The 14,814-nt window shown below is 38.8% G+C and overlaps 1 protein-coding gene across 26 annotated transcripts in view; it reads right to left on the bottom strand.

Annotated features, from left to right (window-relative positions):
• CTNND2 (catenin delta 2) overlaps positions 1-14,814 on the bottom strand; it is a 967,235-nt gene that overhangs the window by 116,763 nt on the left and 835,658 nt on the right. For all 26 annotated transcript variants that reach the window (XM_035292306.3, XM_035292310.3, XM_017969987.4 and 23 more), the window contains one exon: positions 11,431-11,604. In XM_035292306.3, coding sequence (XP_035148197.2) covers positions 11,431-11,604 — 174 coding nt within the window. The remainder of the gene's footprint in view (positions 1-11,430; positions 11,605-14,814) is intronic.

Genomic DNA, 14,814 nt, shown 5'->3' with positions numbered 1-14,814 from the left:
AATACCTCCTGTACTGAAAAGCTTAATTAGTATTCTTTTTTTTTGGATGGAGTTTTGCTGTTATTACCCAGACTGGAGTACAATGGCATGATCTCAGCTCACTGCAACCTCTGACTTCTGGGTTCAAGCAATTCTCTTGCCTCAGCCTCCCGAGTAGCTGGGACTACGGGCGCACACCACCATGCCCAGCTAATTTTTGGATTTTTAGTAGAGATGGGGTTTCACCTTCTTGACCAGGATGGTCTCAATCTCTTGACCTCGTGATCCACCCACCTTGGCCTCCCAAAGTGCTGGGATTATATTACCAGTAGTTTACTCTAAAAAGAATGCACAAAATATTAAGGAACCAAATGGCTTTTGCTGTATGCCTCAGATTATTCTCTCTAGAATGGATTATTATTTGAATTACCAGATTCTCCTAGCAGGAAGAGAACTGTGCTTGGTGCCTGCTCTAGAATTGATGAAACAATGGGGCAGTGTTAGCACAAGACCCTTCAAATGACGGTGTTACTCTGCAATGGACACGGAAGTCAGGTGCCGGCTCTGCACATCCAGAGTTACATTATAGGTTTATAGATCTTTGTTTCCAAATTTTCAAAATCTATTTTGAAAATTCATATATCTAATCAAATGAATAGTGAAGAATTCCCTTCTGTTAGTAAAGAAATAAATCCATTTAATAAATACAAATTTTGGTGAAAGCAATGGCAACTATTGCATGTTTTTTTTATTTGTTTCTTTATAATTTTAAAATGTAAGTCAAGTTACAGCAAAGACTGAATTTTAGCACATGTGTTTATGCCATCCTGGAAATATTAATGTACAGGCAAGATAATTTCCTAGGGGAAAACATTTAGACGTGCTTTTGCGGTAAGAAGAAACAAACAAGGTCCAGCTCAAGTAAAAGTGACCCAGAGGAAGCATTCACTGAAGAGACTGGAAGAAGCTCACTCACCCCCAACTCTCAAGCTCTCTCAAGCATCAGTAATTTTCAGTGAAAACATTTCTTTAGAAAGGAAACTTTCTGAACATGAAAAGGTTTTTTTGTTTGTTTTTACTGTGAATGTAATTAAATATTAGAGATGTGATCCTTGTGTACAACTGGCACCTAGAAATGCCTTCTGGGGAACTACATATAACCCTGTTAGATGATAGACAGTACAGGGTATGAGACTCAGGCTGCCTCAGATCTTATTCTGAGGCCCCATGTGTTCCTTAGTAGCGGTGATGCATGAATCCAGCAGTGAGCAGAGGGAACTGACCACAGTGGAGGGCCAAAATGAAACCGCTCACACTGTTACCCTCTAAACAAGAGTGGTGGTGGAGAAGTGCAGGCTCTGAACCACTGCATTCACAGACGTGAAAGATTTGGAGATATTTCTATCCAATTTAGGAAAATAAAATTAACTCAGTTGTTCCTTGTTCTAAGGTAACGGGCACTAAGTCAGAAAAGTTTTCCTCTAATACATCTTTTTTTTTCTCTTTAAATGTAGTGCCTCCTGGGTGGAAGTGTTCTGGACTTCACATTTTTCTTTTGGAACCAGAAAACATCATTTTTGGGATATTAAGCCATTTAATTCTTCTGGTTATGGGGAGAGAGAAATCTGAAATTTATCTTTGGGGCACAGTCTGGAGGACGCTGTTGATAAGCCCTTTCCGTCTTGCCACTATAAGGCAAAGTTTTTGCTGAAGTGTTAAGTAGTAATTTAATTCCAGTGCAATTATTGTTTCACTAAGATCGTGTGTTTTGTTTTCTAATAATCTACTATAAATCAAATCTATTAGCAAATTCTAAATTTTTAGAATTTAATTTTTTTGGATCTGGATTTAGATGACCTGACTGCAAATAAAACATAATTTTATTTTTCCTGGATCTGGATTTAGATGACCTGACTGCAAATTATTATTCACTGTTCTTAGGGAATGAGTTTATGAAGACATTTGTGTACTAGAGGCCAGGAGTTCAGCCCAGCCTATGAGAAGGGACATAGAGCTGTGATCTTCACTCTCATAACAGAACATGTGTTATTATGAACCTGTGTTTTTGCTGCTGTTTTTCCTTCCTGCTGGTGGACAGTGATGACAACAGCAGTCTTCTAAGTCACACGCTGAAGACGGCAGAATGGCTGTCAGCCTGGGTGCATTAATTCGTGGAGAGGAACTTCTGCCTTAAACTGCACTTAACTGTGACATCAGGAGAAAATCACTTCTGTCTTGCTTGGGTATTTGCATATTTGGGGGTCTCTTTGTTAAAGCAGCTAGCACTCTCCTAAATCATGCTATGCTAGTATACTAAAATGAACTCTCTAGAATCATGGAATACCAGCCCTAAGGTCTTAACAAGCAATTCTGTAGCGTGCTTCCTCACCTGCGCCACTTTGTTGTAAAAATAACCTAATGGATGGCCCGGTGCCGGCACATATTCCTATAGCTGCAACTGTGATGGATTTTGTAGATGCTTTGTTTACACGTTGATCATATTGTAAGGGAAGAGACCAAGTCATATTCAACTATTTCTCTCAACTGTCTTCTAGTTTTTGGCCCATAGTTGGAGATTTTAAAATGTTTAGTTGATGACAAAATGTGTCAGGTTGAATGACAGTATCAACTCTGATGATTTAACAACAGCATTCTGCTCTGAAGGAGACTATGCAAAAGGATGAAAACCACTGCAGTTACTAACAGGGCCAGCCCATTCTAACCACTTCCACAAAGGTACTGCTAGGGTTTAAAATGGTTACACAGGCCAGGCACAGTGGCTCATGCCTGTAATTCCAGCACTTTGGGAGATCAAGGTGGGTAGATCACTTGAGGCCAGAAGTTTGAGACCAGCCTGATCAACATGGTAAAAACCCATCTCTACTTAAAATACGAAAATTACCCAGGTGTGGTTGTGCATGCCTGTAATCCCAGCTACTCAGGAGGCTGACTCAGGAGAATGATTTGAACCCACGAGGTGGAGGTTGCAGTGAACCAAGATCCCACCACTGCACAGCAGCCTGGGTGACAGAATGAAACTAGGTCTCAAAAAATAAAATAAAAAATAAAATAAAATAAAATAATAAATAAATAGTTACATGCCCCTTTGGGAGTCTGTTCTAAAGACAAACAAATCCATTCATTCTGGAGGCCCTGGTGTGGTGTTAGAACCTTTGACTCAGGGTTTATGAATACTTGTTTCTCTCCAGAACTGAAGAACAGAATATTGAGGTGGCATATCCTGAGCCACCATAGCTCTGATCATGCTGCGTTGATTCATCTACGTTTTTATGTTAGAATTCCTCTGCGAAGTGACTGCTCAGGTGACTAAATGTGTTCGTTCCCAGGTTAGCCATGTCTTAAACTGGACTGAAAAAGGGTTTCATGTACAGGGAGTTTTTCAAGTGCTTTAAGTGCAATTGGTGGACTAGGACTTCCCTTTAGAGCAGGAGTCCCCAGCCCCTGGGCCACAGACCAGTTAGGAACTGGGCCGCACAGCAGGAGGTGAGTGGTGGGTGAGAAAGCATTACCGCCTGAGCTCCACCTCCTGTCAGAGCAGCAGCAGCATTAGATTCTCATAGGAGCACAAACCCTATAGTGAACTGTGCATGTGAGGGATCTAGGTGGCAGGCTCCTGATGAGACTCTAATGCCTGATGATCTGAGGTGTAACAGTTTCATTCCCAAACTATTCTCCGCCCCATTGGATCCATGGAAAAATTGCCTCCCACAAAACTGGTTCCTGGTGCCAAAAATATTGGCACTGTTTTAGCGACAGGTTTTGTCTGCTGGACACCAAACTAAAAATCAATTTAATATATAATTGAGCCCAATTGGTTCAGCTGTTTTTTGTTTGTTTGTTTGTTTTTAGTGCTTTAGAGATGCTGCCTCCCTGCCTTCTCATCAGCATTGTTGCTGAGGAGAAATCTGCCATCTTCCTTATTTTGTATGGAACATGTGTTTTCTTCCTCCGGATGCTTTGAAGATTTTCCTTTTATTGTTGGCTTTGAGCAGTCTGATTTTCATGCACCTTGGTTTCATTTCTTCAGGTTCCTTGTGCTTGAAGTTGTTTAAGCTTTGATCTGTGAGTTTAAGAGTTTGATTAAATTTGGGAAATTTTCAATCATTATTTTTTCAAAATTCTTTTTTCTGCTCTCTTCTTCTTTTCTCTGTCCTCTCATTAGAATACTCCAGCTACATATATATCAGGCCACTTGACACCCACTGATGATCTGTAACTTTCGTGTTTCTTTCTGCGTTTCATTCTGGATAGCTTCTGTTGTCTTCAAGTTCGCTGATCTTTTCTTCTGCAATGTCTAATCTGCTGTTAATCACATCCCATGTATTTTTCATTTCAGACACTGCATTTCAGACTCTAGAGGTTTTATTTGAGTCTTCTGTACATTTTCCATGTGTAACTTTTAAAATGTTTTGAACACATGGAATACAGTTACAATAATTGCTTATTTGATAATTTTAACAATCTGTGTCAGTTCTGAGTTAGTTTTGATTGATTTTTCTCCTTATCATGGATTGTGTTTTCTATTTACTTGCAGGATAGTTTTCAGTTGTATGCCAGACATTCTCAATTTTAATTTGTTGAGTGCTGAATATTTTTGTATTCCTAAGGATATCTGAAAGCTTTGTTCTGGGATGCAGTTAATTCACGTGGAAACTGTTGATCCTTTTGGGTCTAACTTCAGATTTGATAGGAAAGACTAGAGCATGGTCAGTCCAGGGCTAATTATTCCTCAGTACTGAGGCAGAACCCTACTGAGTATTCTCCCCAGTGGCCCATGGATGATGAGATTTTCCCATCTGGCTCTTGGGAACATGCACTATATGCACCCCCATGTGAGTGCCCGATTTCATTCTAATAATTTTAGGTGTTTCTGACACATGTGCTGAGAGGTCTCCTCTGCACATCTCTAGGGTTCTGTGTGTGGCTGTCTCCTCTTTTGTACTTCATCCTATGAACTCCCATCACTTTGATATCTCTAGATTCCCAGCTCCATCTCCTCAATACAGTGAGTCTACCGAGGTTCCCCTGGTCCCTCAATCTTCGTGCCATGGCTTGGAAAGTCTCTCAAGGCAGTGAGCTGAGACAACCAGAGGGCTCACCTTTAGTTTCCAGTCTTTCAGAGATAACTGTCCTTGGTTGACTAATGTCTAGTGTCTTACTAAAAGACCCTAATGTTTCACATATGTCTTTTGTTTGTCATTGTTGCTTTTCCTTGAAGAGAGGTAAATTTGAACCTTTTCATTCCATCTTAGCATCTTGGCATCTTGGCTGGAAGTGGAAGTCTGTGGCTCAGCTGTTTCTACAACTTTAAAGTTCGGTAACTTAGAACTTTTGAAATCAGATCATCCAATGACAGTAGTAACATTAATGCAAAACTATCCAAAAATGGGTTTTCCTCATTTATCGATTTGGATGCATATGGCATTTGCAACACAGATGTGATCTTTGCTATCAGTACTACTTCCCAGGTCTTGTAGGGAAGGTCACAGAGTCCTGTGATTAGGGTCCATGACTCGGTTGTGGCTGTGCTCCTCCCATCTCCTGCTCCACAGAGTGGGTCCGTCCTTGTCCTGCAACAGACTGGCCACTGACTGTGTCTGAGTGTTCCATCTCCAGGAGACTGCTGACTGGACAGGGTGCTCTGATCACTTCTATGTTTATACTGGCCCAGTTTCTAATTCATTAGGCACGACTCTCTGTGTTCTATTTTCATCATAGTCTTTCAGAACTCTGTTTCTTTACATGTAAGTCTAACACTTGGTATCACACCATTAACTAGAGCAAAGACAAATCACTTTGTCTTAGATGATAAGCCATGATTCTTACTTGCATTTGATGGACTCCACTGATCTGCCCCGGTTCATTTTTACAAGATATACTACCTACTAAGATAAGCTAAATTCAGAGTCTTTCTCAAGACTGTCATTCCCTCTCTCTAAGGACAAGTCTCAGATTTCTCAGTTCTCTTACATTTTTTATTCATTTGGGCCACATGGCCAGAGATTCTGTTTCTTTCCTTCTTTACAAAGTCCATGTTGCTATGATGTTAGCTCATTAAATATTAATGGTTAACATCCAAGTATCTCTTTTTTCTGTCTTATTTTAATAATAAATGGCAACTAACAGATGCTTTGTAAAGAGTCATATTTTAGGAGGAAAACTGACTGTACAAAGAATTTTAAATGTTTGACTTCATAGCAAGTACGGATATATTTCTACAGTTCAAATCCTGGGCTTTCACAAAGCTCAAGTATAACAGAAATAATCCATAAATGGGAGTTAAAAGAACATTCGTTCACATTTTGGAAAATTTGAAAGCACTACACCCAATTGTGTTAATATTCTGCAACAAACAAAATCATCGTACCACAAATGAGAAACAGGTAACTGAAGTCCATGTTGGCAAAGAAAAACATTTATCACTTTGCTTCTGCCATAAAACCATTATGTTTTTCTGATGCTCATAAACCAAGTAATGAGTGTTTTAAAGTTTAAAAAGTGTTTAGGGCCATTATGAATATCTAGTTTGCTAGACAATTTGTCACAGAAAAAGAGTGTGCATGATCTTCCTATAAAGAGAAATTATTGTTGTAGATAATGAGGTCTATAAAAAGCTGTCTCCGTGCAAAATTCGAGTATTTTACCACTACATTTCTGTTTTTCTTGGGTCATAAAAAAGTTAAGAACATGAAAGAACTACCACTAAATTTTAACAGTGGCTATAAAAATACATTTTAAAAATTCTAGATTTCAGATGGTAACACTGTATGCTGTTGTGTATCCTAATTCAATCTTTTAGTAATTCAAGATTTTTTTCTGAAATCATCTTTTTTAAAGTAAGAATTTATCTGTTTGGTTTCTGGACAAGTCATCCTTTGTCTTCTTTAAATTATAATAATTTATCGTTGCTTGGCTTAATGATAATCTTTTCAAATCTTTCCTAAGAACTGTCTACTCACTCTTCCCATGAAATACGGCAAATCAGTAAACTATACAGTAGATGATAATAATGCCACTGATCCCTATACGTGTATTTGTATTTTGATAAGAAATTTCTTACGTATGTATAAATACATTTATAACTACTCCCAAATATTCCTTAGCAGCCCCTTGTCACACCTGAGAACTATCCCATTATCCATTAGGAAGTAGTACTTCTCATAGTCAAGACTGACATCCTAAGTGTCAAAATTCTACTTTAACCGTTGGAATGGAAATCTTTCTCAAATGCTTTCTGTCTTCTAAAATTACTAGTAATAACATTTTCTTGATGACAGAAGGCCAATCTTATGACTCTCAGAATAGATGGAACAGCCATGACATTGAATGGTCTCTGACAGCTTTTCTTTCTTGCATTTTTTTCTTTTGAGATGGAGTCTTACTCAGTCACCCAGGCTGGAGTGTAGTGGCATGATCTCGGCTCAATGCAACCTCCGCCTCCTGGGTTCAAGCGATTCTCCTGCCTCAGCCTCCCAATAGCTGGGATTACAGGTGCGTGCCACCACACCCGGCTAGTTTTTTTGAATTTTTAGTAGAGACGGGGTTTCACCATATTGGCCAGGCTGGTCTTCGAACCCCAGACCTCAAGTGATTGGCCTACCTCAGCCTCCCAAAGTGCTGGGATTATAGGCATGCGCCACTGCACCCGGCCCTTTCTTGCACTTTTATATTCCATTTTCCTAACTCTTCCGTCTTTTCTGTTTGCCAGCACAGTATCTACTCTCCCTTCTTAAGATGGTCTATGTGTCTGCTTACAAGAGTTCTTGCATTTTTAACTTGTGGATTGAAGTCCAGTATGGACTGCGAAATTAAAGGTTGTTGGTAAGCTTTGTCTAAAACAGAACAGCTTTTGTGATGCTGACTTTGGCTATTCTAGACCCTTCTGTCTTTCTATTACTAGTCTCTACTCTCTTAGCAGTAGAGACATTCACCAAAGAAATGCCTTCTGGGTATGTGGGATGACTGTGCTGAACTAATGCACAGACTTACTGTGGTACGAACAGTCAGTAACATGCTATCGCCAGAAATTATTAAGAGTGATGATCATACTTCTTCCATAATTCCCGTCATGTAAAGTAGATGAGACCTTAAAATATAAAGATAGTAAACCCTTTTTAAACTTATCATTTTCTTACTCTACACACCGAAAGACCCACACATTTCTAAGCAGTTCTTGCAACTGGTCTGTGTAAGATCTGGAAACTTACACAGAAAACTCAGCACAGCAGAAACTGCAGAACTGGGCCCTTGCTGCTGAACTCTGCAGCCTGCAATACATTGTTCAGTCTGGACACTGAAAAGAAAATCATCCTCTCATAATTCTTTCGATCAATTTTACATTGTATTGACAGTATATTGCCATCTGAACCAAAGAATCAAATAAAAAATCATAAATGTGACCATCTGAGGATGGCCTGGTAACTAGTATGTGCTACTAAATTCTTATTGACCAGTAGACATTAATAAATAGAAAACACTGAGCTGCTCAGGGAAGACGTGTGGACATAGATAGTAGTTGAGATAAATGCTCACGTTTGATTTTTTTCACTCAGCCACGCACAGGAATGGGCGGTGAGGTACAAGAAGATAAACAGGGCTTGGCTTCTGCCCATAGGGGCACACAGACCAAATTCTCTTCCAGAGGACAGTCTTAGCAGCTCAGAAGGACTCGTATGAATGAATAACTAGTGTCACTGATTCTTAAATTTGGTGTTTAGATGTGGTGCAGTCCTTTGTACTTTAACATGTCTTTTTTATCTGCCTGCTTTTAGGATTTTTTTCTTCATTACTAATTTTGAGAAATTTGATGAAAATATACCTTGGTATCGTTTCTTCATGTTCTCTGCTTGGGGTTCCTGGAGCTGCTTTGATCTGTGAGTTTATGATTTTCATTAAATTTAGAAAATTTTCAACATTATTTCTTGAAACTTTTTTCTGTCCTTTCTCCTCTCATCTGGGGACTCCATTCACACATACATGAGGCAACCTGAAGCTCACTGATGCGCTGCACATTTTTTCTTTGTGGCTCATTTTGGGTCATTCCTATCGCTGTCTTGAAGTTCCCGAATCTTTTATTCTGTAATCTTTAATCCGCTGATAATCCCATTCCACACAGTTTTTGCTCAGGCATTATATTTTAATTTTAGAAGCTTGAGTTTGTTCTTTTATATATTTTTCCTATTTCTACTTTGTGAACATATAGAATATAAAGTTCAAAGGTTGAAGTCTCACATTCAAAATCTTCTAAAGCCCAAAGATATTTCTCCACTTTTAAGTTGTTATGATTACATGATAATGACATAAGTATTTCTCAAGGAAAATAATTGATAATAAATTAAAAAATAATTAGGCCGGGCACGGTGGCTCAAGCCTGTAATCCCAGCACTTTGGGAGGCCGAGGCGGGTGGATCACAAGGTCAACAGATCGAGACCATCCTGGTCAACACGGTGAAACCCCGTCTCTACTAAAAATTACAAAAAAATTAGCTGGGCACAGTGGCACGTGCCTGTAATCCCAGCTACTCAGGAGGCTGAGGCAGGAGAATTGCCTGAACCCAGGGGGCGGAGGTTGCGGTGAGCCGAGATCGCGCCATTGCACTCCAGCCTGGGTAACAAGAGCGAAACTCCGTCTCAAAAAAAAATAAAAATAAATAAATAAAGGAAGAAAGAGAGAAAGAAGAGAGACAGAGATAAACGACATCTTAAGATGGCACACCTGATTTGCCACCATCTAGGTGTTTGTGTCTTAGTCAGGCTGATGCCTGAAGCCAGAGCCTATTTCCATGCACCTGTCTAGTTAATGATGCAAGGCAGGGGAGTTGGGGAGTGTAGCTCTTGAGAGCGTGAGTGCTCATGGGCACATACCGTGTCTTGGCCTATGACATCTTGCTCTCATCCTTGCATCCACTATTGTGATTGACATGCATGATATAGAGTGAAGCAGCCCCGATTTTCTCTGTTTGCAGACGACACGTCTGAGACACAGTGATGTGCTATAATTTGCCCAGGCTCACCGTGCTCAGAAAAGGTAGAGCCTTAGTTTGAACTATGATTTGAGTCAAAGCTTCCTGGATCATGCTAAACTTAGAGAGACATAAGACCTAAGGCCTCGTTCCAGGAAGTGATTTCCATCCGTATCTCTTTCCTGCTCTTGTAAGATTATGCTCTGGATGTCGACCTGGTGCAACTCTGCTTTTCAAGCTTTTCTTCAGCAATCTCTGGTTGCAAGCAAGAGATGAGTACAGCTTTAGGGCTGTCTATGGGCAAGGTATAGAAAAGGGCTAATTATGTCCATCCCTAAGACTCTTAGGAGAAGAAGTGAGTCTGGCCATGAGGCAGCGGCCAGCTCTGTGGGAGGAATTGTCAGGGGCTGGGGCCCATGAGCTGGGATGGCACACCAAAGAAAGAAGGAAGTTCTGTAGCTTGGAAACAAAGGATGACACAGAGAGAAGGACAAGAAGGCAGGCATCCAAAGGAATAAGCAAAGGGGAGGGTGTAGTTACATAATGTTGAGGCTAGGGTGTGTAGTGTGTGTGACACTTACGGCCTTGAGCTTCTGAACATTATCTGTAGTTATGTGTATATGTTAACATGGTTTGGAAGAAAATAAATGTCAAGAAAAGGAGTGATTGATGATTATCCCACATCCCAGGATTTGATGTGGAATGAATGGAACATGGATGGCAGAAGTGTAAACTTTCTCTCCCTTGGTATTCTCCCCACCTGCCCTCATGCTTCAAAGAGGTCACACTTTTTTAGCGACAAAGCAAGTTAGGAAACTGGTAACTAGACCCAGGAATTGCTTCCTAGGGTGAGTCTGTTTCTGCCCAAAATGAGTGTCATGAAAATCAATCAGGAACAGTGTCAGTTGATAAGGACTCAGAAAAAGGCCATTCTAATCTCCTCTCCAATCATACATTTGCTTTAACACTTTTGCCAAAGTCAACTAACAATACTATTCTTCTCTGTAAGCCCATGCTTTAAAAACACAAGGGGTTCTTTTCTTTCTTTTTGGGACTCGGACCCGGCACATTTTAAGTGTTCACATGGGGTTTTACACAGGTGTTTGGGCATTAACTCTCTTACCAGTTAATAATAGTGCTTTGAAAAAATGTCAACCTGTCATAATCTCCACTGAAAACAAAGTATCTCAGCTACACGAATAGAATGAAAAACATTTCACAGCATTTTCAGTGACTATAATCACATCTATTCCTCCATGTTTGTAGTGATCTTTAAGGACCCCTGAGCCTTTAAGACAAAATTTTAAAAGGAATACATTTCCAAGAAAACAGTTCAATATAAATGGTTTTTTTCTAATGTCCTAAAAATCTTTATTAGAATTGCATTTCTCAAAACTGGACTTGTATTGTTTTCTGAGGAGCTGCTCATAATTCCAGATTTCTTTTTATTGTAATGAACTGGCCATACCTTCCAGCTCCCTGCAGCCAAGTTCTGCAGGGCGCCTGCCGCCCCTTCCAGCGTGTCTGGATTTGAGCACTCAGAGAGCAGTGTGAGGTAGGGTTTGACTATTGATGGGTGCCACAGCATCTGGATCCCTTTTGGTGGTTCAGCACAGTCTGGAAGAGGTCCTACTCCATCCCACTGGTGGAAGAAAAACAAGAGAGCAAACATCTTTAACAATTTTATGCTTCCCAACATTGCGTTCCTCAAACATTACAGGCAAAAACAAAAGCAGAGCATTATCACAGTTGGCGAACACAGACTGCATGGAGGCTACTGCATCAGCAGTCCAGGGATCACTAAAAGAAAGCAGCCATTCCTGCCCACCGAGAGCTTGGGATCGAGGGTGGAGAGTGGGTTGGAGGATGCACACAAGAGAATGTAACGGCAGAAGAAGTGGATAAGCTCTCCAAAAATGATTCTAACATGTTGCTGTAGGAAGGAAGGGAAGAGATGAATTAATTTTGACTGAGCAGGTTGGAAGAAGGATAAAGGTCAAGGTAGCATATTTTATAGTTAGCATACTACAGGTGCTGCTTAATAATTATCAACAATCAAATGCCCTCACTTTTTATGCATAATTATTAATGTGATAAACGCCTATATAATTTGCTACATACATACAAATTGGGTACTATTGTTGCATTTAACAAATGAGAGAATCGATAAAAGAGAGAAACTGCTATGGTTTATTAGACACATTAACATGAGCTATAGGCAAATCTAGATCTTAGAGCAATCATGACAGTTAAATTTGCTTTGAATTGAATCTAATGAATAACAGGATAATGTCTAATGCAAAATTAATTACACATAATTTAGAAATTATGGCTTGCATGCTCAAAGGAATACCAGTCAACCATTAAGAATGATCCTTATGAAGGCTATGTAGCAACTTGGACAAATTGCAATGATGAAAGTTAAATGATCAAAGCAGGATGCGAAGTAGTGGGATTTGCCCTTTATTTCAGGTCAGATGCATCATAAAACACCTGTAATTATCATAAAAATTTATTAATAAAAATGTCTTTTTTTCCTACATGTCAAACTTCCTGTTCTATTACTCTTACCATTTTAAAACTATTAAAAATTAAAATAATGATTCTGATCTTTGATTACACAAAGGCTTTGTCTTTTGTGAAAACAATGAGTATAATAAAGGTAGAAATGAAAGACGCTATGCTTTTAGAAAAAAATATACACATATTCAGTTCTGGAAAAAATCACTGTAAAATAAAACAATTTCTTTATAATTTTAGTGTGAGAACATGAAGGTGTTTAGCTTAGTGTATTTATTAATGATTACTTAAAATACAGTGCAAATGACACACACTAAACATACTTGCAGATATTTTATATATATATACATATATGTGCATGTGTAGATATGTGTGTATATAAATATAAAAAATAAAACCATACTTCTGAATGTAAGTCCTTAGTTCTGAATATTTTACTCCAAGAAAATACATGCTTACTTTGTATCCTTGGGACATAAAAACAGAAAAGTGAGTAGAGATGCTGTTGTCACAAATAATTTCAAAAATTTCATCATTTATTCCCCAAAAGAAGCTAAAATGCTTGTCTTCTTTTCCTCAATGATGATACAGCTTAGTTTAAGTCAAGGCTAAAGCTCAGAGACGAATGACATCCCATTAAAGGTCATTTTCAATGAACATGTCACTCAATTTTAACTTTATAACAAGGACACTCAGTGTGGAACACTTCCTGTCCTTTTAACCAAAGCCATGTCTTAACTATTCAAAGACGACTTTGCACCTGTGAACAGCCTATCAATAAACTCAATACATCTCCTTTAAATTAAAAAAAGAAGGAAGTGAACTAGCCCTGTCACATTGCTCCTAGTTCATTATTTGAGCCTGGCTTGCTGCACTGAATAGAAAGTGGGCACTAGAAGAAGACAGCAGTCATTCTGTAGGTTTGTCAATTTCAATGACAAAGCAGTAGCATTACTGGCCTCTCAAAGGAGACCAGCTTGGGGTAGTGAATCTATCTGCTGGAGTAACAAGAAATGGCAAATTATTTCTTTTTATATCTTATCGCCTTAAACATTTAAAGCAATTATTTTTATATAAGAATTTGATAAAATTCAGAAAAATCAAAGTGTGAAACTTGCAACTCAACATGGATGAGATTTTCCTCTGATGTAAGAGCTAATAACAGCGAGAGGTATGGAGAAGTGGTATTTGCATGCTCATTACAAGAAGAGGGAAAAGTAGGCATGTTATCTTTTGCTGGGTTTCATCTTGCTCTCCTTTTCTAGCTTCTGTGCAATAAAACAGGATGAATGGTTAAGTCAGTAGACAACTTTCTTCAGGTTCTGACATGTCCTCTATGTAGCTCTAAAATACCTTTTATTACAATCCTTTCTTAATGGCTACAGAGAGAATCTGAAGGAAATAAAAGGACAACTGATGTGAACACAGATAATCTTTGATGGCAACTGGAGATGGAGTTCAAAGGGGATTCTTGGCTATTTTAGCACGTTGATGGTGCCCTGGTATGTTAATATTGAAAAAAAAGGACTATTTCAAAGCCAGTAAATGTATCTGCCAGACCTTTATCTGGGTATTTTATTCAAACTTTTATTAAGTTAATGGGGGGAAAGTATCATAAGTTAATAGGGGAAAAAGCCTATTAAGAATAGATTTCCATCAGCTGTAAAATGACAGGAAGTATTCTTTAAGACTTGGGTTAACATACTTGAAATGATTTTGTCTAGCCCATCAACATCAACAAGGCAGTAAGGCAATGGTGAGGTTAGGATCAGACTGATGTAGGTGAGACAATTCTGCACATGAAAACTTTTGATGCTTGAAGGTTATGATTCATGAAAAATCATGGGATATACAACTCTTTTACCTAAGTAGAAATACTTTATTTATAAATTTAAACATAAGGTGTTTCTATCCTAAAATATCTACAAAAATGTGACGTTATCTGAAGGCAAGCAGTGGCTTAATCTTTAATGTAATTGAAGCAGTGATCGCAGTTATTTAGTCCGGAAGAACACAAGATGAAACTTAGAAATCTTGTGCAAACTGTGTTCATTTTGGAGAAATTTATCTTGAGGACCTGCTACCAAAAACCCTTTAAGAGCTTGAAATATGCAAAGAAAACATGAAGAAGTAAAATGTCATCAAGTTGGGAGAGAGAACTTTCTATATAATAAAGAAGGAATACATGAAGACAAAGTATTTCCACAACAGCAGTGGTTGCAATGCCAGGAGAGGATTTTTGATTATGTAATCTGCATGAGGACTACACATGAGACAGAGAGAGAGAGAGAGACAGAGAGAGACAGACAGAGAGAGAGAGAGAGAGAGAGAG

Source organism: Callithrix jacchus, chromosome 2, assembly GCF_049354715.1.
Source record: "Callithrix jacchus isolate 240 chromosome 2, calJac240_pri, whole genome shotgun sequence".
Taxonomy (NCBI): Eukaryota; Metazoa; Chordata; class Mammalia; order Primates; family Cebidae; genus Callithrix; species Callithrix jacchus.
Note: the sequence above shows the minus strand (reverse complement) of the source record. Positions and strands in the feature narration are given on the sequence as shown.